The 25,000-nt window shown below is 39.8% G+C and overlaps 1 protein-coding gene and 1 non-coding gene across 2 annotated transcripts in view; one reads left to right on the forward strand and one right to left on the reverse strand.

Annotated features, from left to right (window-relative positions):
* Positions 1-21,874, forward strand: part of LOC133654314 (ubiquitin carboxyl-terminal hydrolase 19-like) — a 47,842-nt gene extending 25,968 nt beyond the window's left edge. The window contains 18 exon segments of the mRNA XM_062054612.1: positions 65-94; positions 97-269; positions 340-532; positions 649-782; positions 866-1,024; positions 1,102-1,212; positions 1,656-1,766; positions 1,843-1,944; positions 4,858-4,998; positions 5,080-5,198; positions 5,291-5,434; positions 7,543-7,913; positions 7,992-8,102; positions 8,937-9,153; positions 10,397-10,549; positions 12,332-12,498; positions 12,570-12,745; positions 19,487-21,874. Of these exon segments, the coding sequence (XP_061910596.1) occupies positions 65-94; positions 97-269; positions 340-532; positions 649-782; positions 866-1,024; positions 1,102-1,212; positions 1,656-1,766; positions 1,843-1,944; positions 4,858-4,998; positions 5,080-5,198; positions 5,291-5,434; positions 7,543-7,913; positions 7,992-8,102; positions 8,937-9,153; positions 10,397-10,549; positions 12,332-12,498; positions 12,570-12,745; positions 19,487-19,756 (2,882 nt within the window). The 3' untranslated portion in view covers positions 19,757-21,874.
* Positions 6,049-6,212, reverse strand: LOC133654440 (U1 spliceosomal RNA). The gene has a single exon (XR_009826895.1). It is a non-coding gene; the product is annotated as a U1 spliceosomal RNA (small nuclear RNA).
* Positions 21,875-25,000: the final 3,126 nt, after the last annotated feature.

The raw sequence follows: 25,000 nt of genomic DNA on the forward strand, positions 1-25,000 counted from the left end.
CATGGAGGGTAAAAGATCCACTGTCCTTTCTTATAACCACAAGGTGCTTTCTCCTCTGTTTAAGGTGCAGTGGGTGGCGCCAAGGTGGCTGTGCCCTCAGCAGCCAGCATAGCCTGCCAGCCAAGGAGGAGCCCCCCAGGGTTGGTGAAGAGAAACCAAAACCCCTAAAGGCCCCGCCCAGAGTGGAAGATAGCGGTCTGGAAACCGTGACCTCTCGTACTGTGTCAGACCATGTTGCCATTACAAAATCGGAGCCCACTGTAACGACAGTGAGTTGGCAAACGTTCATGCTGTTGCTTTGGGTGATTTGTGTTTTGATATTCATGTTTTATAACTCAGCCTAAGCCGACTTGCATGGTGCAGCCTATGTCCCATGCTCATCCCGCTAGCAATGAGCACAACGAAGAGGAGGAGGAGAAAAAAGTGTGCATGCCCGGTTTCACGGGATTGGTCAACCTGGGAAACACTTGCTTCATGAACAGCGTCATCCAATCCCTGTCCAACACCAGAGAGCTCAGGGATTACTTTCATGGTACTTTGCTGACGCTTCTTTACAGTGCAATGTTTTACTTGGGAATATTGACTGTCATTTCACCACAATGTTTTTGTCCACCAAAATTGAATGTTATTCCTTTTGGTCTCATGTAGATCGGGGATTTGAGGCAGAAATCAACTGCAATAATCCGCTTGGAACAGGAGGCAGGCTAGCTATTGGCTTTGCTGTGCTGCTTAGGGCCCTGTGGAAAGGAACGCACCATGCCTTCCAACCCTCAAAGCTCAAGGTACCATATCGTCTCTACAAGTGTTTTGCATAGTACTGCAAAGTCAGCATCATCATTCTCTGCTTGGGCCATGATATACATAGGCAATTGTGGCCAGTAAAGCCAGTCAGTTTACTGGCTATGCCCAGCATGACGCCCAGGAGTTCATGGCTTTTTTGCTTGACGGCCTCCACGAGGACTTGAACCGCATTCAGAATAAACCGTACACAGAGACGGTGGACTCAGATGGTCGCTTGGACGAGGTAAGGAGTCTGGAAAAAATCATGTCGTGGCGTTTTTCCCAAAACTCTGCATACCATTTCTGTTGCGTTCTTTGAAGATGGTGGCAGAGGAGGCTTGGCAGAGGCACAAGATGAGAAATGACTCGTTCATCGTAGACCTCTTCCAAGGCCAGTTCAAATCCAAGCTTGTCTGCCCTACATGCTCCAAGGTAATGCTATTGTACTTTTTACATGTATTCTTTAACCCTTGAGCAGCCTTAAGATGGACTATACACACTTACTCTTAGGACGCAAAAGGTATCCGCTCAACGTTGCATTCAAAAACACAATACAATTTTATTTTTAAAAACTCCCTTGCAAAATTTCAGACACTAACCTTATCAATGTTTATCAATCAATGTTTATTTATATAGCCCTAAATCACAAGTGTCTCAAAGGGCTGCACAAGCCACAACGACATCATCGGTACAGAGCCCACATAAGGGCAAGGAAAAACTCACAACCCAGTGGGACGTCGATGTGAATGACTATGAGAAACCTTGGAGAGGACAGCAGGGAACACATGTTAATGCCCATTTTAGGCGCAAGGGTTAAAAGAATAAATCCTTTTTTTTTTGCAGTAATCAAAATATCCTCTCGTCTCATTCCTCAGGTGTCTATAACCTTTGACCCCTTCCTCTACCTGCCTGTCCCGTTGCCGCAGAAACAAAAGGTGCTTTCGGTTTTCTACTTCGCCAAGGAGCCGCATAAAAAACCCATTAAGGTGAGATTAGAAATAACTATTCCAAACAATCCCAAAAAAGGATTTTTCTTTACTACATTTTGTATGACCATGTCAGTTCTTGGTGAGTGTGAGCAAAGAGAACTCCAGCACCGCAGAAGTCCTTGAAGCCATCTCCAGGAGTGTTAGAGTCAAGCCTGAGAACCTTCGACTGGCAGAGGTTAGATCTCTTACAACTGGGGTGTCCAAAGGGCTGGGGCCATTTTCGACCTGCAGTCCACTTTAAATTGGCCCTGGGCATATTGTAAAAATTGCTCGGTTGCACGTGACGTCCTGTCTGCTTGCTGTCGCCCTAGGTACTAGCACATAGAGGTCACACAGAGCGTATTCCTACCAAGAAGTCAATTAAAAGCAGAGTGAAAATGCCGCAGCAGCTCGCTAGCAATTATTTTAGTAATCAAGTAATCTATTGATTATTTTGTTCGATTAATCGAACAAAACACACTTTCTAGCCTCATTGCGTCTTTTATATATACTTGTTTACAGTATATATAGTGTATGTATATATATGTATATATATATATATATATATATATATGTATATATATATATATATATGTGTATATATATATGTGTATATATATATATATATATATATATATATATATATATATATATATATATATATATATATATATATATATATATATATACTACCGTTCAAAAGTTTGGGGTCACATTGAAATGTCCTTATTTTTGAAGGAAAAGCACTGTACTTTTCAATGAAGATAACTTTAAACTAGTCTTAACTTTAAAGAAATACACTCTATACATTGCTAATGTGGTAAATGACTATTCTAGCTGCAAATGTCTGGTTTTTGGTGCAATATCTACATAGGTGTATAGAGGCCCATTTCCAGCAACTATCACTCCAGTGTTCTAATGGCACAATGTGTTTGCTCATTGGCTCAGAATGCTAATTGATGATTAGAAAAGCCTTGTGCAATCATGTTCACACATCTGAAAACAGTTTAGCTCGTTACAGAAGCTAGAAAACTGACCTTCCTTTGAGCAGATTGAGTTTCTGGAGCATCACATTTGTGGGGTCAATTAAACGCTCAAAATGGCCAGAAAAAGAGAACTTTCATCTGAAACTCGACAGTCTATTCTTGTTCTTAGAAATGAAGGCTATTCCACAAAATTGTTTGGGTGACCCCAAACTTTTGAACGGTAGTGTGTGTGTATATATATATATATATATATATATATATATATATATATATATATATATATATATATATATATATATATATATATATATATATATATATATATATATATACATCTATATATATATATATATATATATAATGTTTATTTTTTTTCTGCAATCTAAGATCAATTTCAATGGTACGAGCATTTATAAGAAAAACAGTCAGTATACATTTTTTTCTTTCCCTAATTAACTTTTTTCTTACAAATGCACATAGCATAGAAATTGTACTTTTACCATGGGAGCATCACTATGTATTATATTTAAAAATGAATGGGTTGAAAAGTAAACAAACCTGTATAGCCTAAAACAAGGTAATAAATAAAAAGAACCAAACTAAATAAAAAGACTGATAAAAGGTGATACATTAATTTAACATACGGTACATAAGGTATTAATTGGAGGAGTGGTGTTTGATTTTTGGACAGTCCTCACATGCCCCCCATGAGTTTGAATGAAACGTTTGTTATGCTAGTCAATCATATAAGATGGTGTTAGCTACCAAAATAGACTTTTACCATGTTGTTCATGCTTGTTTGATGCTCTTACATATGCTGAATGATTTATGGTATTGTTGCATCACTGAAGTAGTGCTATTGTGAAATGCCAGCTCCGTGGGACAATGCAAACATTAGAGGCCACATCACCAGCAGTGCGAGCTGCATCACCAAAAGGCACACAGCTCTTATGGAGCTGGAGCAGTCTTGTGGAAACAATGTCGGTGTATTTTACACATTAAACAAATCATCTAAACAAAATGTTGAATTAATCGAGGAATTGTTCCAGCCTTTCGCACATGCGCTGTTCACGCCTTAGAAAATTGCTCCAATAGATATTTTGGCTTTAAGGTACTTTTAGAGTTGCTATTTTTACATTATAATAGGAAAAAAGTTGTTAAAACGCAACAACAAATGCTAACAAAGGTTGTTACTGTGTTAAAACTCACTGTCTTCGAGTTTAGAGCGACCACTTTGTCAATGTACTTAAAATAAACTGTAAAAGCATGTTTATAATTTACTTACTTTTTTTAAATTCTCCAAATACCGACGTATGAGCAGTTTTCTTTCGGAAACTTTCACATTGAAATGATGCGTGTGTTGTAAGAGCGTAGCAACAACATACTGTAACACATTGTATCTGGATACTGCCAAAAATGTTTGAAAACTAAACATTGCAACAGGAAAGCAGTTAAATATAACTAAACAGGGGGACCAAATATTAACTTCACACCATTAAAACAACTAAAAAAAAAGAATTATATATGACTGTTGAATATTTAGCTTGCATCGAGAGAATAGTAGCAAAAACTAAACTTCTATCCATCCATTTTCTATACCGCTTATCCCCAATAGGTCCTGATCACAGCAGTACACTCCTTAACATCAGTCAAATACGTTACTCACAGATGCACAAGTGAGGCCAATGTTATCTTTCATGGCTTAATGCTTAATTTGTGGATTGATCCAGACGTAAAGAAATGATGTGCCGCCATACTTTTATACCTTTATTCCTTGTGAGTGTAATAGAAAGTGTGGTCGACCAGATAACATTCCCCTTTGGTGATGATAAATCTTTGAAAATCTTGAGAAAAGTATTTCCTTTTAAGAGTGTATGATACCATGGACACACTCCATCACATTCCCATTTTTTTCATGATGTCTGGCTTGTATGTTTGTAACATTTCAAAGTATGCCAAAATCTGCACTGCATCTCAAATTACAGTTGCAGCTCAGCAATACAATTACTTGATCATCGAAACAATATGAATGTTTGGACACCCTTGTCTTGCTTTATTCAATGTTGAGTCTGTGTGATGGCTGTCTTTTATGCTGGTACAAAGCTAGTTGTCTTTTGACTCAGGTGGCCAAAAACAGCTTCCATCGCATGTTTCTGCCCTCCCATTCACTGGACACTGTGTCGCCATCGGACATGTTGTTCTGCTTCGAGGTGCTCTCCAAAGATCTGGCGAAGGAGAAAGTGTTTTTACTCCGAGTGCAGCAGGTAACACAAGCAAACTTTGATTAAAAGATGATCTTCTGCGTCAAACGATCATAAAGCTGATCTTTGTTTGTCGCCCCACAGAGACTTCAAGTCCCCAATATCCCCATCTCAAAGTGTGCCTCCTGCCTTAAGCCTCCAGTGTCTGAGGAAGACAAGCTGAAGCGATGCACTCGCTGCTATTGTGTGGGCTACTGCAATCAGTGAGTTTTGTGGCACATCACGCCATAAATGTCCCTTAACATTGACTTTTTCCTGATCCTGTTGTTGACTTGCTCATTCTTTATCATCCCAGACAGTGTCAGAGGACACACTGGCCCAATCACAAAGGTGTGTGTCGACCCAACACTGAATATGTGGGTCTACCTTTCCTGGTTAGCGTACCAGAGTCCCGACTGTCATACAGCCGCCTCACTCAACTCCTGCATGGTTACTCCAGGTACATACAAAATGCTGTTTACCAAGTTACTCTCAAAAGTGCTTTCGTTCACTTGTAATTTGCAACACAAAATGTAGATGTCTGTTGGGATGCATCATAGACATCCATGCATTTTTATTTGCTTCATTATTTAGCAAATTTATAAAGGCTGTATAATAATTTGATCGAATCTACAAGTGATGGGTAAATGACGCCTCAGTGAGTGTATGGCACTCTCACTCCCTAAATCGACACTGCACTGACACTGATAGTGTTTTTCAGTTGTCACTACTGACCTGCAAATAATATTAATTGTTTATTAAGATCCCTATTTGCTGCTGCAATAGTACCGTATTTTTCGGAGTATAAGTCGCTTCGGCGTATAAGTCGCACCGGCCGAAAATGCATAATAAAGAAGGAAAAAAAAACATATGTCGCACTGGAGTATAAGTCGCATTTTTGGGGGAAATTTATTTGATAAAACCCAACACCAAGAATAGACATTTGAAAGGCAATTTAAAATAAATAAAGAATAGTGAACAACAGGCTGAATAAGTGTATGTTATATGAGGCATAAATAACCAACTGAGAACGTGCCTGGTATGTTAACGTAACATATTATGGTAAGAGTCATTCAAATAACTATAACATATAGAACATGCTATACCACAAATTATGCAGTCGAGATTCCCACGTTTGGGGAATTCGTAAGGGTCAGCACAGCCGGAGTGCAATGGCTGAGCCTCACACTAGGTGAACCACCTTCTTGATTATGGTATCTCCCCTGCCAGGTAAATCTGTCACTCCTAATCGCTAAATCCGATGAAATCTTATACGTCTAGTCCAGTGTTTTTCAACCACTGTGCTGCGGCACACTAGTGTACCGTGAGATATTGTCTGCTGTGCCGTGGGAGATTATGTAATTTCACCTAATTGTGTTAAAAAATATTTTTTTGCAAACCAGTAATTATAGTCTGCAAATGATGTGTTGTTGTTGACAGATTGCTGGACGACAGCAAAGACTTACAGCGTGTGGAGCCGCAGACGGCGTCCACAAAGTACATCCGTACATGACATGACAATGAACATCAAAATAGGAGCGCAAGACAAGAACAAAAACACCAAAAAACTCCAAATAAGTCACGGCGTGATGTGACAGGTCATGACAGTACACCTACTTTGAGACAAGAGCTATAGTGAAGCATGGTTGGTTATAGTTTGAATATCCAACAATTGCGAGAATAACTTTTTATTGTCAATATTGGCTGCTGAGTTAAAAATGTTTATGTTTTCTGCTTGTGGTGTGCCTCGAAATTTTTTAAATGAAAAAAATGTGCCTTGGCTCAGAAAAGGTTGAAAAACAATGGTTTAGTCTCTTACGTGAATGAGCTAAATAATATTATTTGATATATTACGGTAATGTGTTAATAATTTCAAACATAAGTCGCTCCTGAGTATAAGTCGCACCGGCCAAACTATGAAAAAAACCTGCGATTTATAGTCCGGAAAATACGGTAATAGCTGTTCTTCCTGGGGTGTAAAATGAAAAAAAAGCTTTGATACATGTACAACATTAAGACAAAGGGGAATACACACACACATATGACAATACAACCGTCTTCAAAATTAACTACTTATAATAGGATTAACTAATAGCCATTCAATTGTGAGAAAAGCCTAAACCCTAACACAAAGGTAGAGATTATATGCATGCAGTCAAGTTGGAAACCGAGAAGAAAATGATATGGTTATTCTTATGTAAATATACAAATGCATAATCTTTTACAAAAAAAATACTGAGTTAATTCCCCAAATTCTAAAATGTTGCAAAATAAAGCAAATAAATAGAAAGGAAATATTGGCACTGTCCAATCGAAATGACACTTCAGGAGGTCTCCCTTTTTAAAATTCTATTTAGATTAATGATAAAGACATTAATGTCAAATGTGACACTCCACTCTTCCGACTTCACTTAGTACGAGTTGTTACTTGTGAGCCGATAGAAGTCATCTTCCACACCAGTTTTATTGGTCACAATTTTTTTCTTGAAGTGATACATCAAGCATCAATGCTTCAGTATCATTTGACCCTTCACCAGATTCTACTAACATGCCATCTTCTCTGTGCAGGTTTTCTGTCAACGTATTTCAGCCTCCTTTCCAGTCAGGCAGGACATCCCCTGAACCATCTCCCATTCTCTCCATGCCGCCGGCAGGCTCTCTGTGCTCAGGCGATGAGGCCACAGGTGGTAGTTGTAGTACTGTTGAAGCAAGTGACTGTGGCCCAGAGTGTGTCACTCCAATGCAGGACTCCCTGACGGAGCACATCCAGACCCCAGCCTCTGGGGACTCTGCTACCCTCACTCCCTCCAAAACATCTCTCTCAACCACACAGACGTCAGACTCCGGATTCTGTGAGTCCATCTCCTCTACTTCCTGCTGCTCTCTGGACACCCATGTTGAAAAAGAAACCTCTTGTGAGAAAGCAGTACGGCCAGAAGGTAATGGATTTCTGAATGTTTTTGTTCAATAGATCTGCATTGACTTTGTTGTCTCATCGTCTTTGTTTCCTTTTTCAGCTGCAGTAACAGGGTATCAACAACCCAATGGGACCTCCCCAGGGCACACGGGTCAGTTCCACATTGCTGTGCTGGATTCAAACAACAAGGAGCAAAGGCTGGATGAAAAAGGTAGAAACCTAGCTTCAACGGTCTAGAACAGGGGTGCCCATTACGTCGATCGCGAGCTACTGGTCGATAGCGGAGGGTGTGTCGGTCGATCTCCAGCCAGGCATTAAAAAAATAGACCTAAAAATTAGCGATCATCAATCTTCACCAAGACGTCACTTTCGCCACTTGATTGACATTCACGGGGAGCTCATTACTAAGAAAAAATGACAGACAGGAAGGCGAGAAACACTTTTTATTTTAACAGACTCGCGCCGTCATAACTCTAAAGACCGACTGTCCAGTTCCTATCTTCACAATAAAAGTGCTGCTTCATCCTGCATGCGCTAACAAAATAAGAGTCTCAGAAAGCTGGCGCACACAAGCTAGCAAGCTACGCAGTTTGCCGCCAATGTATTTCTTGTAAAGTGAATAAAAAGGAGTATGGAAGCTGGACAAATAAGATGCCAACCACTTTCATGTGGTATTGGACAGAAAGGAGGACTTTTTTTTCTCCTCCATTTGAAAATGTGGACGTTATCAGCACTACTGTCGGATTCCAATTATTGCAAGTCATCAGAATCAGGTAATACACCAACTTATATTCTTGTCTTCATGAAAGAAAGGGATTAATATTTGTTAAACATGCTTGTATTATCTTTAAACACCTTTAACTTGTTAACAAAAACGTCTCTTTCATAAATAAATATAAATGATATATATGAATGAGGTACATCCCCTCGACTTGATCAATTGAAAAGTAGCTCGCCTGCAGAAAAAGTGTGGGCACCCTTGGTCTAGAATCTGTCTGCACCTTTCCGTAGTTTATTTCCTTTGCTAACACAATCCCCTCTGCAGAAGACATGGTGCTCGACCTGCCGGAAGACGCAACTCTGGAGCTAGTGTGGAAGAACAACGAGCGTCTGAAGGAGTACGTGCTGGTGAGTTCCAAGGAGATGGAGTACGAGGAGGATCCAGGATCTTTGAGTGAGACGGCCCGAGCGGGACATTTCACACTGGAGCAGTGCCTCAACCTCTTCACCAGGCCAGAAGTGCTGGCTCCAGAAGAGGCATGGTAGGGTTCTTCATATTGTCATGACCTCAATGAGGTGTGTCACATCATGTCTTCTAAAGGTATCAATCAACACTGTTTACTGTTCACTTAATGCGGCCTCACTGCATCACAGATTTTAAAGTATCGTTTACTGTTATGAGATATTAGTACCTTTTGAAGTTTTATGTTATATTTCTGTAGGATTTTAGTCTATGAAATGTTTGAAGAACATAAGAAGTGTTGATAAGTTTGTGCGAAAGCTGTGTGGAGGGCTTATAAAGACATTACATGCATATCATGTCAAAGCGCTCTGAGTACCTTCAAGGTAGAAAAGCACTAGACAAGTATAATCCATTTATCCCATATACAGTAGTACATCAATTTACAAGCTTAATTGGTTCTGTGACGACTCTCTTAACTCAAAATACTTGTATCTCAAATCAACATCTCCCACGTCCCCCCATAACAGCACTATTTTAATATATGACATGCCTTTTAAAAAGAAAAAAACATTTCTGATAAGAAATATATTGTATAAAAACATTTTAATAGAATGTGCTTCTAAGAGCTACTGTTATTTTATGAAGTAATGCAGTAACAACTTGGAGAGTAAATTTCCACGGTATGTCCTTCCAGCCGCTTCTTCGTCAAACACCATTAGCAGCTTTTCTGTTCAAGTTGACAACACACACACACACAATTTAATGACTATAATCCACTTCATCTTCGCAGCACTGTCCTTTACACTCTCTTGCTTTCGTCCAATGGTTGGAAAAATTGAAGTTACGGTATGTCAACCAGTAGTGATAAGCTAATGCTAGCAAGTAAGATGAGATGTTTTGAGAGGATCTTACAGGGTTTACTGTGGCATTTGCTAGGCCAACTAACGGTGGGGATGCTTGCAACTCAAATGTTGCTTGCAACTAAAAGCATAACAATTAGCAGATAGACCGCTCTTATCGCAAAACACTCTAATTTTGGGGCACTTGAGTTGAGGTACCACTGTAAATTATAAAGAAAACACCACTTGTTTTGTGGACATATTAACATTATTTATATTGTGTCAATTCACAAGACATTTTACACCCGACACAAGTCTTGAGTCATGCTTTTTATAGGCTAAAAACAACTGTATCCTTCATGTGCAAGCACTTATGTGACAGAGGCATGGACATTTTGTTGATTTGTTTTCTATTTTTCTTCTTCTAAAGCTTTTTGGCTTCATATGTAATCTGCATGATGCTCTTTTTCCCCCCACCCAAAGGTACTGTCCAAAGTGCCAGCAGCACCGCGAGGCCTCCAAGCAGCTGCTGCTGTGGCGTCTTCCCAACATCTTGATCATCCAGCTCAAACGCTTCAGCTTCAGGAACTTCATCTGGAGGGACAAGATCAACGACATGGTGGACTTTCCTGTCAGGTGAACAATTGAATTGACACTTGAAATGTTGCATGCAATACTTGGAGCTAGGGCTGGGCGATATGGCCTTTTATTAATATATCGATATGTTTAGGCCATGTCACGATACACGATAAATATCTCGATATTTTGCCTTAGCCTGGAATGAACACTTGATGCATATAATCACAGCATATTACATATATACACTACCGTTCAAAAGTTTGGGGTCACATTGAAATGTCCTTATTTTTGAAGGAAAAGCACTGTACTTTTCAATGAAGATAACTTTAAACTAGTCTTAACTTTAAAGAAATACACTTTATACATTGCTAATGTGGTAAATGACTATTCTAGCTGCAAATGTCTGGTTTTTGGTGCAATATCTACGTAGGTGTATAGAGGCCCATTTCCAGCAACTATCACTCCAGTGTTCTAATGGTACAATGTGTTTGCTTATTGGCTCAGAAGGCTAATTGATGATTAGAAAACCCTTGTGCAATCATGTTCACACATCTGAAAACAGTTTAGCTCGTTACAGAAGCTACAAAACTGACCTTCCTTTGAGCAGATTGAGTTTCTGGAGCATCACATTTGTGGGGTCAATTAAACGCTCAAAATGGCCAGAAAAAGAGAACTTTCATCTGAAACTCGACAGACTATTCTTGTTCTTAGAAATGAAGGCTATTCCACAAAATTGTTTGGGTGACCCCAAACTTTTGAACGGTAGTGTACATTTATGTGTCTACATTAAAACATTCTTGTTCATACTGCATTAATATATGCTCATTTCAAACTTTCATGCAGAGAGGGAAATCACAACTGAGTCAATTTACCAAAAGTGTATTTATTAAACAGTTATTAAGCAGTGGCACAAACATTCATGTCATTTCAAAACAGAAAGTGCAAGATTGTCAGAGACATTTTAAAACAAGCTATGAGTGCACTTTTGTGCATGACGTCACTAAGATGACATATCAAAACAACACTAAATTAAAGTGCACTTTTTGTACAGAATGCCACTACAATGTTTCAAAACAAACAAAGTGCATGATGTCACACAAGATATTTCAATAACTGTCAAATAAAAATGAGCTGCATAATAGGAAATAAAATAGTGTATGTCATTCGTTCTGTGGTAGGTTATCTCCTTCTGTTGTTGACAATTTTTTTCATAAGGGGTTGATCTGGAAATGGTTGCTTGGGCATTTTGTGTGTGTGGCACCGAACGGAGATGTTGACATGCGGAGTTTCAAGCACTCTTCATTCTCTAGCGGGTGACTACTTTTTGTAGCAACGCTTTTGCCGCATACTTGACATATTACGGTTGTCTGTTCAACATCTTCCCGCTGGAAGCCAAACCACCGCCAGACGATGGACCCCCTGCTGTTTTTCTTGGGAATTAATTATTCTTCCTTCATTTGTTACCAGATTCGCACCTTCTCTCTCTCTCGTATTACCTTACCACTCGCACCGCTCCGCTAGCACCACAGCTAACGTTAGCCAAGCTGCTACCTGTCTGCTCGGCGAGGGCGTGTGACGTTGCACGCGCGACAGTATGTGACGAATGTAACAAGGTGCACTTGTTTTATCTCTCTGTGAGGAGATACAAGAAAGAGTGAGAAACGCCTGTAGTGTAATGCCCGCAGCTAAAAGCAACTGCGTGAGAACGTATACTCGAATATAACGATAGTCATTTTCTACATTGCACAGAGACAAACCCGCGATATATCGAGTATATTCGATATATCGCCCAGCCCTACTTGGAGCTGTGTTTATTCATGCCCTCACTTTGTCTTGTAGAAACCTGGATCTGAGTAAGTTCTGCATCGGCCAGAAGGATGAAATGCAGCAGCCGCCTATCTACGACTTATATGCAGTCATCAACCACTACGGGGGGATGATTGGTGGCCACTACACTGCGTACGCACGGCTGCCAAGTGACAAAAACAGCCAGCGCAGTGATGTTGGTGAGTTCATCCCACCAAAAGCTTCATCTTCTCTTCGGTTTGTTTCCCTCCTAAAAATTGTCCTCAAACAGGCTGGCGTCTCTTTGATGACAGCACTGTCACAATGGTGGAGGAGAGCCAGGTGGTGACGCGCTATGCCTACGTACTTTTCTACCGGCGACGGAATTCGCCCGTGGAGAGGCCGCCGCGCTTTCTCAGGCCCGTCGGCGCAGATTCCCCCCCTTCCATGGGAGCTACTGCCAGTCAGGTGAGGGCGCTGGATTGAGCTACCCAGAGCCTCTGCTTGATCATCAAAAATGTAGGCTTGTTCTGGAATTCGCTCAAGTGGGTCCCGCTTATGTCGACAACTTGTTTATGCTGACCAACTCAACCACTTATGTCGGCGACATAAACGTGTTCCACAGTGATACCATACGAACAGACGAGGGTGCTGTTTCATGAACACATGTTGGCTGGTGCTGTGAGCGAAGGTTATATTTTGGAGTGTCTGCTGTGTGGGGTGTAGTATGGCTTGATCCCTACTGCAACTTTATCTGAGCGAGGTCGGTCCCCAGGTGAAATTCAACTCATTAGTTGCTGTATCATGTAATTTTGTGGGTTGACAATTAGTCAGACAGCTTTAACCACTGATCAGGGATGTAACAAAACAACAATGTCATATGTCACATTATCACGGTATTATTGAATGTGCTCAAAAAGTACTTAAAATAACTACAAACCCCGTTTCCATATGAGTTGGGAAATTGTGTTAGATGTACGGTAAATATAAACGGAATACAATGATTTGCAAATCATTTTCAACCCATATTCAGTTGAATATGCTACAAAGACAACATATTTGATGTTCAAACTGATAAACATATATTTTTTTTAATGCCAGCAACACGTGACAAAGAAGTTGGGAAAGGTGGCAATAAATACTGATAAAGTTGAGGAATGCTCATCAAACACTTATTTGGAACATCCCACAGGTGAACAGGCAAATTGGGAACAGGTGGGTGCCATGATTGGGTATAAAAGTAGATTTCATGAAATGCTCAGTCATTCACAAACAAGGATGGGGCGAGGGTCATCACTTTGCTAACAAATGCGTGAGCAAATTTTTGAACAGTTTAAGAAAAACCTTTCTCAACCAGCTATTGCAGGGAATTTAGAGATTTCACCATCTACGGTCCGTAATATCATCAAAGGGTTCAGAGAATCTGGAGAAATCACTGCATGTAAGCAGCTAAACCTGTGACCTTCGATCCCTCAGGCTGTACTGCATCAACAAGCGACATCAGTGTGTAAAGGATATCACCACATGGGCTCAGGAACACTTCAGAAACCCACTGTCAGTAACTATAGTTGGTCGCTACATCTGTAAGTGCAAGTTAAAACTCTCCTATGCAAGGCGAAAACCGTTTATCAACAACACCCAGAAACGCCATTGGCTTCGCTGGGCCTGAGCTCATCTAAGATGGACTGATGCAAAGTGGAAAAGTGTTCTGTGGTCTGACGAGTCCACATTTCAAATTGTTTTTGGAAACTGTGGACGTGGTGTCCTCCGGACCAAAAGGAAAAGAAGCATCAGGATTGTTATAGGAGCAAAGTTGAAAAGCCAGCATGTGTGATGGTATGGGGGTGTATTAGTGCCCAAGACATGGGTAACTTACACATCTGTGAAGGCGCCATTAATGCTGAAAGGTACATACAGATTTTGGAGCAACATATGTTGCCATCCAAGCAACGTTACCATGGACGCCCCTGCTTATTTCAGCAAGACAATGCCAAGCCACGTGTTACATCAACGTGGCTTCATAGTAAAAGAGTGCGGGTACTAGACTGGCCTGCGTGTAGTCCAGACCTGTCTCCCATTGAAAATGTGTGGCGCATTATGAAGCCTAAAATACCACAATGGAGACCCCCGGACTGTTGAACAACTTAAGCTGTACATCAATCAAGAAAGGGAAAGAATTCCACCTGAGAAGCTTCAAAAATGTGTCTCCTCAGTTCCCAAACGTTTACTGAGTGTTGTTAAAAGGAAAGGCCATGTAACACAGTGGTGAACATGCCCGTTCCCAACTACTTTGGCATGTGTTGCAGCCATGAAATTCTAAGTTAATTATTATTTGCAAAAAAACTAAAAAGTTTATGAGTTTGAACATCAAATATGTTGTATTTGTAGTGCATTCAATTGAATATGGGTTGAAAAGGATTTGCAAATCATTGTATTCCGTTTATATTTACATCTAACACAATTTCCCAACTCATATGGAAACAGGGTTTGGTAAAATAGACTCACTGGTAGCATGTTTTGTGTTTCTTATGCTTCACTGAGAACATTTATAAATAGTTGATTTATATAGGCTATTCATCAACTATTTATAAATACACATTAGTAGGCTAAATGAACCTCTTTAAAACATTCACTGAGAACATTTTATTTGTCAGATTTTATCTGTTTAAATGGCTAAGCTTCTATTGTTTTAAATATCGGTTTGTACGGTAGCACTTTGATTTATTTAAATGAAAACTGCGTAATAAAGTACATTTTTTACTATTATTACTTATTATTCCCGGCGGGCATTGTGGCGTCCTACTCTGTTTAATGTTCCTTGAACGCAATGTAAAAACCCCTCTGTGTAGTTGGGCTGGGCGATGTAAACCTAAACTGATATCCCAGTATTTTTAGGCCTAATGTTGATATTACGATAAGAATCGGTATTTTAAACAAAACGTGCAAAGTGTTTAGTTTAAACTCAACACCACATTACTGTTACTGCTAGTGTCTATGGATGTTCTCATTCATCCAGGTCATTGTAATCTCAGGGCATTCAATCGATCGCAACTGGACTGTTTGGTTTGAAACCAAACCAAACAGTCCAGTTGCGATTGACTGTTACTAATAGTGTTCTGAAAATTACTTTTAAAAAGTAATTATAGTTACTCGTTACTAACCCAAAAAAGTATTTTAATGACTAATGGAATTACTTTTTAATAAATGTAATTAAGTACTAGGTTTTAATGCGTTACTTAAAATAAAAACTTTAGATATGTCATATGCAGTTTGAAAGAAGTTTATGAGAGTATTGTGTGCGTGTGCCTTTTAAAAGATGGTGCTAAGCGATGTACGACGTCTGCAAGGGTTTCAACTGAACTGTATTTGTTAGCTTTAGCAGCGGCAGTTTGTCGTCTTCGACGGCTGTTCTGTTGAATGTTTTTATCGGCTTGGTTAATAAAGAGGAGCTGCCGCCCGCCCCCGCCATCGGCCGAAGCTACAATGTGGTCACATTGGCTGTGCGCGAAGGCGAATGTGGCGGCGGGGTCAGTGTAGGCAATGACACTCCGGATGTGCGCCACATCCTTCCCGTGCGCCGGACCCTTCCTCAGCTACAGTGCCCTCCGGCGGCGGCCCGTAGCAAACAGCCATAAAAAGGCACATCGATGTCGCCAGTAGGGCTGGGCGATATGGACGAAAAAGTATATCTCGATATATTTTTTACTTAAACTCAATATTCGATATATATCTCGATATATTTTCCGGTGAAAGTATACATATAAAGATATTATTTTATTAGGTATATTCACTGAAATTGAAGTGAATGACAACTGTACTGTAAACAAAACACTTTTATTAACCCAGTTAGTCAAGATGGGTATTTACAGCAGAGAAAATAAACTGTTTAAGTAGCACAGAATTACATAACATTAATAAAATAGAAAAATATTATTTCTACGTAAAATACATAGCTGTGCAAAATGTATCTTCAAGCAGGCACTTTTTAATTCCCAGTCGACGATGTAATGGACTGTCACACAAGTAAGTGACTTGACTTAATTGTGCGGCTATGATCTTCCTCACTTCGGCGGACATTTTTGGCAGCATTTCTCGTGCGAAATAGGCCCGGCTTGGCAACTCGAGAACGGTTTTGATTTGGGCTTACATGAACGTTTTATCCAGACGCATAAATTTTCTAAATGTGGCCAACTAGACGCGTTGTTGGTTTCTTGTCCGTCATCTACATCTACAGAAAAATCTAAACAAGAGAATCTCTCTGCCATCTTCCACTATTTTTTTAAAATAAATAAATCGCCCGCTTGAATATTCCCTCTTCTCTTCTATGACTCTCTCGTCGTCATTTGGGATGTTTGTAGTGATTTCCCTTCCTGGTTCCATGACCCGCCCTATCCTGCCTCTGATTGGCCTGTCCCTAATGTTTTGCTCTAATCTCAACCAACCTTGATTCATCATAGTAAACAACCAACCATTCATGGATGTTCTTATACGTGCAAGCAAGTCTTGGAAGGAGGATGGGGAGGGTTTTAGTAGGCCATGGAGTGTTGAGGAACACAACAAATAAGCGGTATTTGGTCATTTTAACGTGAAATAAATGATGTCGATATTACGATATTTTCTTAATTCATGTCTTGTTGAAAAATATATTTATATATCTTACAAACTCGATATATCGCCAAACCCTAATCGCCGGTGTGGCGATTATTGTCTCAAATATATATCTCTTTGTAAAATATACCGGTATTAACTGTAATGCCAGTATACCGCCCAGTCCTATCGTCTAGCATTCCTCTGAGTATTGAACGATTACTCTTTGCTAAACTTTGTTGCTCGGACAGCAATGTGTTTATATGAGCTTGGACTGGGGTACCGTATTTTTTGGACTATAAGTCGCGGTTTTTAGTTTGGCCGGGGGTGCGACTTATACTCAGGAGCGTCTTATGTGTGAAATTATTAACACATTACAGTAAAATATCAAATAATATTATTTAGCTCATTCACGTAAGAGACTAGACATATAAGATTTCATGGGATTTAGCGATTAGGAGTGACAGATTGTTTGGTAAACGTATAGCATGTTCTATATGTTATAGTTATTTGAATGACTCTTACCATAATATGTTACGTTAACATACCAGGCACGTTCTCAGTTGGTTATTTATGCCTCATATAACGTACACTTATTCAGCCTGTTGTTCACTATTCTTTATTTATTTTAAATTGCCTTTCAAATGTCTATTCTTGGTGTTGGGTTTTATCAAATAAATTTCCCCAAAAAATGCGACTTATACTCCAGTGCGACTTATATATGTTTTTTCCTTCTTTATTGTGCATTTTCGGCCGGTGCGACTTATACTCCGAAAAATATGGTATGTCGTTTCTTAATGGGAAAATACGTTAATACCTCTTGTTTTCATGTTAGCATTTAAGCTACCGAGCTGGCGCCAGTCAGTCCGTAAGTTTAACAAACTGCAGTTATCAAGGTTTTTCGATCATTTTAATTTAAAACCGGTAATACTTACCGTCGATTGTTTTACTGCGTTTATCATTAATACCGTTTATCATTACATCCCTAGAACGCATGCATGTATTTGTAATTTTCTATTTTCACAATTAATAACAAGTTAGGCTGCTATTTGTTAAGTTATAATTGCACTCGAACCATGCGCACTATGCTCAAGATGAAACACATTTTCTGTAATGTGTTGCTACTATTGTTAGTTGTGTGGTCTGCCTATAGGTCACTTGGTTCCTGTTAAGGGGCTACCTCTTAATAAGAAATGAAAAAGAAGTGGATGTGTATCATTAATGGTTTGAAATGGATGTAATGCTGTAATGAGTGCCAAATAATAGCATAGTCGTTTTTAGTACTTGGTTGTGACCAGCAGGTGGATATTCTAGCCAAATGCCCATTTTAAAGATTGATGGATTTGCGGTAGAAAATGGATGGATGGATGGATTTATTAGGTTGTCTTTGCTATTGAAGTTAGCATTTGAGTAACGCTTTTGCTGAGTGCTTTCATAAATAGGACTCATTTTCTCTCTGTGCTTGTGTAGGTGTTCTCCCAAAAACATGCTTGTTGTGTTAATCAGTGACTCTCAACGGTGCATAATCCTGGGCCGATAAAATGTTTTCCTGCATGATATATTGTCCCAAAAATTATTTCCGGTAAACAATTGTACTGTTAGTATTCATTTTGAGATCGATTAAAGCACAGTGACAATAAAAGCATCATTTAATCTAACGATATCATAATATAAAAAGATAATAAGACAAGTAACATTTTCCTAAGTAAGTAAACGAACGATAAAAATAAAATGGACTCTTGATCTCTGTTGGCAAGAATTGCACCTAAATAAATGTATAATATCTTGAAGAGCAATTTTTTCCCAAATTGGAAAAATTTCCACTTCATTTTCCAACAAATTCGGCATACTGGCTTGTTAATCCGTGTTGATCAGCCAATCTTGCTCATTTGGTTTGAAGATGAAATATTCCCATACGGGGACATTTGATTTGCAATCTGCTTTGTTTCCTCCTAATTTTTGTCACGCTTCTCACTAGCGAGGCTCTGTGACTGTCGGAAGCTAGCAATCCCACCTACACTAAGAGACAGAGATTGTGGATGACTGACTGACAAGAGGATTCACCCTGTTCATTTTAATTCTACTCAAGAGCGAAAGTGCTCAGGGGACGAGAGCGAGTGAGCCCTCTTGCACGCTGTTTGAAAGCAAACGCACACAAACACGGCAATTTATTGATGCCGGCAAATGTATCGAATTCATTTTCATTTATTGTGGGATTAATTGACTAATAGGCCTATCCCTAATTGTGCATATGTGTGAATGGTTATTGAATGTGCCCTGTTCATGACTTCCTGGGATAGGCTCCAGCTAAACTGTGACCAGTAGAAAAGGATCAGCCAACTAGAGTTCTTTAGTGTTCAAGTTGACTTGTGTATACCTCAGAGCCACAGGTTTCAATGTCTCTTTTTCACTGTTCTGTTTTCACTCTTTGTTTAAACACGTTGATGATTGTTTAGTATGCAGTATTTCCTCCGGTTCTCAAAAGAGAAATGAATTGCTTACATTGAGCGTACATTCCCCAAGGGATTTTTTAAACACCCAAGTCAGTGTGTCAAATCATGACAGTGTTTGTTAGACCGAGCCTTTTTCCCAGAAGCTGACACCAGTTTCCGCCAATCGCAGGCCTCTCTAATATGGCGGGAACTGGAGGAAGAAGAGGAAGAGGGCCTTGATGAAGGCCCGCATGGAGCATTCCGCTCTGGTCTGCGGCGGCGGCCACAGCAAATGCACAGGGCGAGGGATGAAGAAGATGAAGACAGGGAACGGCACAGGAGTCATCGCAGTCCTGACGACGACCGTGTGCGATATTTTGTCCTGGGCACCATGGCCGCCGTGTTTGCCCTTTTGATCAATTTACTTTATCCTCTCCTTCACAAAGCCAAGTGGGCCTGAGCTGCACTAATCTTTCAAGGGCTCAACGCTTGGCATGCAAGCTAGATCAAAGGAGGAAATAAAGGAAGCTGCTGATGTTCTGACAGTGCTGTGGACCCTCAGCTCATTTCTAGAAGATATGATCCTACATTTGCACAAGGAATCACAACCTGAACTGGACATCAGCTCTTGTTTTTGTTTTTTTTCTGCATTTCTTAAGCTTTTGTCTCTGTCAAGTCAAAATTCTTCTTTTCACCACTTGGTGCAGTTTGGTTTAGTTTTGTTCGTGGGTTTGCTTTTGTCGCTTGGGAAAGCTGGCACTAAATGGTCGGCAGTGGAGACATTTCCATTGAATCATCGACACAAAATTCCAACAAATCGCGTCTTGAATCAATGTTTGAGCTACGACGGTCTGCAGTACTCAGGTCAACCACTCAGGGAGAATATCTGATCAAAGTTATGATTGTTGATAAAAGCCCAGCGCATGATTATTAGGTCTTAATAGCTGCGTTTTTCTGAGTTGTTGGCGACATGTCCTGGACGCATTTGTCTTTTTAAGTACTTTGTTTGCAAGCTGTGTCAGACTTTATCAGGATCATGAATGCTTCACGCTTAGTTCTAGACCAGGGATGTTCAACTAAATTGATTTCGAGGCCACATTTTCAGAAAGCTAAGAACTGGGGGAGGCCAGGCTTTTCCCTTCTTTTTTAGTTTTATTTGTGTACTATGGAGAACCAACGTCTTCAACATTAAACATTGATTAGTGTTTTTTTTTTGGAATCTGCTTCCAAAATGTGAGCCGTCTCACACATTTTTTAACTGAACTGTCGGGCTACCAGTTGAATAGCCCAAATTATAAAAAAGAGAAGACCTAAAATAGAACTATGACCTTATAACTAAAGACGTTGAACCAATTAATAACCGACTGCATCTGAAGTAAACAAGCTACAGCAACACCTTAGTTACATAAATCACATTGAAAAAAAACCTATAACTGCCAAAAAGGAGAGGACTCAAAAGAGGGCCTTGAGGAACACCTCAGTTATGTAAATCACAAGTTCGGACCCCAGTGTTCTATGTTTGCTAGCAGGGTTCAAATGTCAATGCAAGGATATGCCAATGTGTTCACAGTGGTCCAAGCCCCTCTATACAACAGCAGCACTCTAGGGTTTTTAGCAGTTTGCTGCAAAAATGTTTGTCTCCCAATTTTTGAACTGAACTTGGGGGCCGGTATGGTGCCATTCCCAGGCCGGATTTGGCCCCCCAAGCCGCCATTTGAATAGCCCTGGTCTAGACATTGGAGCTACTAAAAGTGTTAGTGATGTATGCAAGTTAAATGGAGTCCAGCGGAAACTTAAGAAATTGAGGACTCTAATGAAAAATAAAATATTGCTTTACTGCGAGGTTACCCCAAACCATGATTGAGGAACCTAAAAGGGTCACAAATATGTTTTTTTTAAAATTGTTTTTAAATTATAAAAGGGCAAATTTTCTATCAAATGTGGATGTAATAAACGCATGGCCGGTTTTTAAATTGGTAGTTTTGTATATACGTCTATATCCTTATATATGCTTGTATATATTATAATGACATAAAATGATCTATTAAATCAGAGTGATCTATTTTAAATTTGGGTCTCAGGCTAAAAAGTCACATTAAAAGGTTTATATGTGTAAAATGTTCACTAGAGACTTATTGGGAATACTTAATGGCAGAGATGTTTAATGTGTTGCACTGTTGGCGTCCCCTCAGAGAATATCATTTGGTTGGTAGCTCCCCTTTGTCCACGAAACACACTTTCTACAGCATATTTTGCTGTATTCTCACTGTAAGAAACTGTTTTTTGCCTGTGTTCTTTTCTGTTTTCAATCAATGTATTTTATTTTATTTTTTCAAATGTATTTTGATGATTTAAATCATTGTATAATGTGTTTTTAGGAAGATATTTAAATACAATTCTCGCAATGTTATTTTGCCTTGAGTAGAACATGTAAAGCAATCTAGAGCTCTTAATTGTCCTCGTAATATACAATAATATATTTGACAGTGGAGAAATATTCGGCACAGACCAACAGTTTGGACACACCTTATCATTCAATGTGTTTTCTTTATTTTCATGACTATTTACCTTGTAGATTGTCACTGAAGGCATCAAAACTATGAATGAACACATGTGGAGTTATGTACTTAACAAAAAAAGGTGAAATAACTGAAAACATGTTTTATATTCTACTTTCCTCAAAATAGCCACACTTTGCTCTGATGACTTTTTTGCGCACTCTTGGCATTCTCTCGATGGGCTTCAAGAGGTAGTCACCTGAAATGGTTTTTACTTCACAGGTGTGCTTGAAGCTCATCGAGAGAATGCCAAGAGTGTGCAAAGGGTGGCTATTTTGAATAAACTAGAATATAAAACATGTTTTCTGTTATTTCACCTTTTTTTGTTAAGTACATAATTCCACATGTGTTCATTCATAGTTTTGATGCCTTCAGTGACAATCTACATTGTAAATAGTCATGAAAATGAAGAAAACATTGAATGAGGAGAAGGTGTGTCCAAACTTTTGGCCCGTACTGTACATGTAAAAATGCACTGCTGTGGTATAGTTGTGATTGTGGATAATGCTGATCTCAGGGACTTCTGACTGCAACCTAACCTGCCTTGCCTTTAAATGTACACACATGGAATTGTTTCGTCAACATATGCAATATGGAGGATGAATGCATGCATGTGCATTATGTAATAGGAAGACGCTCTGCAATAATGTATCTTACATACCTACGTTCAAATATTGCTTTCTAATATATGTACAATTTTCTACTTTTCTGACAATAAAATGTCCCCATTTCTCATTTGAATGGATTTGTATTATTAATCAGTCATTTTACATCCTCAAGATGATTTTAAAACCAACGTGATTTATCATCGCTGCTGGTTTATTTTACAGGCTTCGAGCCAGTCGTTGTTCGGGGCTGACCTGGACTCTGAAGGACAGTCCAACCTGACCACGGAGGTGTCCTCTGGTCTCTTTGCGCACTCTGGAGACTGTGCAGCGCCGTCCTACAGCAACATGGAGGATGTGGACTGATCTGCCACCCCCCCCCCAACAACACAACACCTTGGTGCTCATCATTATGTCAACGCCTCAGTTTGGGCCTCGGGATTCCATTTTTTGAGTGCCACCTGCTTTCATGCTCTAGTGTTGGGACAGCCGGCCTTTGGGACTTGTCAATGGTCTTCCGCACCAAGACATTTTCTCCATAATTGGCTCACTTGAATACCAAAGGGTGTTCATAAATTCCACAGAAGTTATTTAAACGGTTGGAAACAAGAAAGCGATCGCACCTTGTTCTCTGTTGTCAAAGTCACTGCTGACCAGCCCCTTTGATCTTTGAGGGTGAATTGAAATTTGTTGTAATGTGTTTAAATTTATACTGTTGGTAACTTTTTCTTTTTGAATTCCCTGATTAGATTGCGTGTGGGAATTGTAGCATTGAAAACCGTCAAATGGGTGCAGAGCTACTTTTTGTAACAGAGGGTGCGTTATTTTCTTTTGGTATTTTGTTCCTTTACCTTATTTTCGGTTAACTTTAGATACTCAAATCCTGTGGATGCAATTGTCAAAAGCTTCAGTGTAAACTGAAATGTGCATGTTTGCATGTTCCTACATGTCGTATAACCAGTCCTCGTAAAACAAAACACAATCTGCTGACATGTTTGCTAGGTCTCATTCTTTGTTTTTTTTTCTCCCGGACTGCATATTAAAGGGGTCTTCATGAATGCTGCTGTGGATACATGTAAATTATTAATATAAATAAAACATAATTTGGAGGATTTACTGCATGTGTGGTGTTGTGACAAAATAGTGATGGGTCTAGTTTTCTTTGAGCATGTTCACTCCGCATATTTGTATACGAAAAGTTTCGAGGGTTGTGCATACATTTAGATTTTGCTTGCTTTTAAAAATATAGGAAAATAGATTTGATTAGTTTGTATATTCGGACGGCGTGGCGAAGTTGGTAGAGTGGCCGTGCCAGCAATCGGAGGGTTGCTGGTTACTGGGGTTCAATCCCCACCTTCTACCATCCTAGTCACGTCCGTTGTGTCCTTGGGCAAGACACTTCACCCTTGCTCCTGATGGCTGCTGGTTAGCGCCTTGCATGGCAGCTCCCGCCATCAGTGTGTGAATGTGTGTGTGAATGTGGAAATACTGTCAAAGCGCTTTGAGTACCTTGAAGGTAGAAAAGCGCTATACAAGTATAACCCATTTATCATTTATTATAAATGTACCACATGGGCACTGCAAATTGTAAATATTTAAAATTGTATTACCATAGAAATGTCCCTAGCTTTAAGAGCTAGTGACTTAGTCATTGGACTTTACATCACAATATTAATTCTAGCATGAATAATGATATTTTGTCTATTCTAGTTTAAGAATGTTAACATTTAGAAAATAACTTTGGTTTTGGTTTTCCCCACATGGAAAATCTTGTTGATCGAGAGGAGCCAGATGAGGTGGTTCGGGCATCTGGTCAGGATGCCACCCGAACGCCTCCCTAGGGAGGTGTTTCGGGCACATCCGACCGGTAGGAGGCCACGGGGAAGACCCAGGACACGCTGGGAAGAATCTCCTCTCTGGTCAACAAAAGCACCTTGAAGATTCTAGCGGGAACTCTCATTCAACCCTTTTTCGATTACACATGCACCTCCTGGTACCCTAGCACCTCCAAAACCCTCAAATCTAGACTCCAAACATCCCAGAACAAGCTAGTCAGGTTACTTTTAGACCTCCACCCCAGATCACACCTCACTCCTACCCACCTCTCCAAAGTGGGCTGGCTCAGGGTGGAGGACAGAGTAACACAACTTGCACTGAGCCTAGTCTATAAAATCCGCTACACTTCCCTGAAACCGAAGCACATGTCAAACTACTTCCTTAACGTAAATGACCGCCATAACCACAACACCAGGGGGAGTTCCACAAACCACGTTAAAACCCAGATTCCGATCTAACAAAGGTCTTAACTCATTCTCCTTCTTTGCCACATCACTATGGAATGCACTCCCAACAGGTGTAAAAGAAAGTGCATCTCTATCCTCTTTCAAAACCGAACTAAAACACCTCCAGGCAACTTCAACCCTTGACTAACACCCTCCCTTCCACATCCCACCTCCCCGGATTGTAAATAACCAAATGTAAATAATCAAATGTATTTTCTAATGTATATACTTGTTCTTATGCTATCTGAACTCACTATGT

This window comes from Entelurus aequoreus, linkage group LG07 (genome assembly GCF_033978785.1).
Source record: "Entelurus aequoreus isolate RoL-2023_Sb linkage group LG07, RoL_Eaeq_v1.1, whole genome shotgun sequence".
Classification (NCBI taxonomy): Eukaryota; Metazoa; Chordata; class Actinopteri; order Syngnathiformes; family Syngnathidae; genus Entelurus; species Entelurus aequoreus.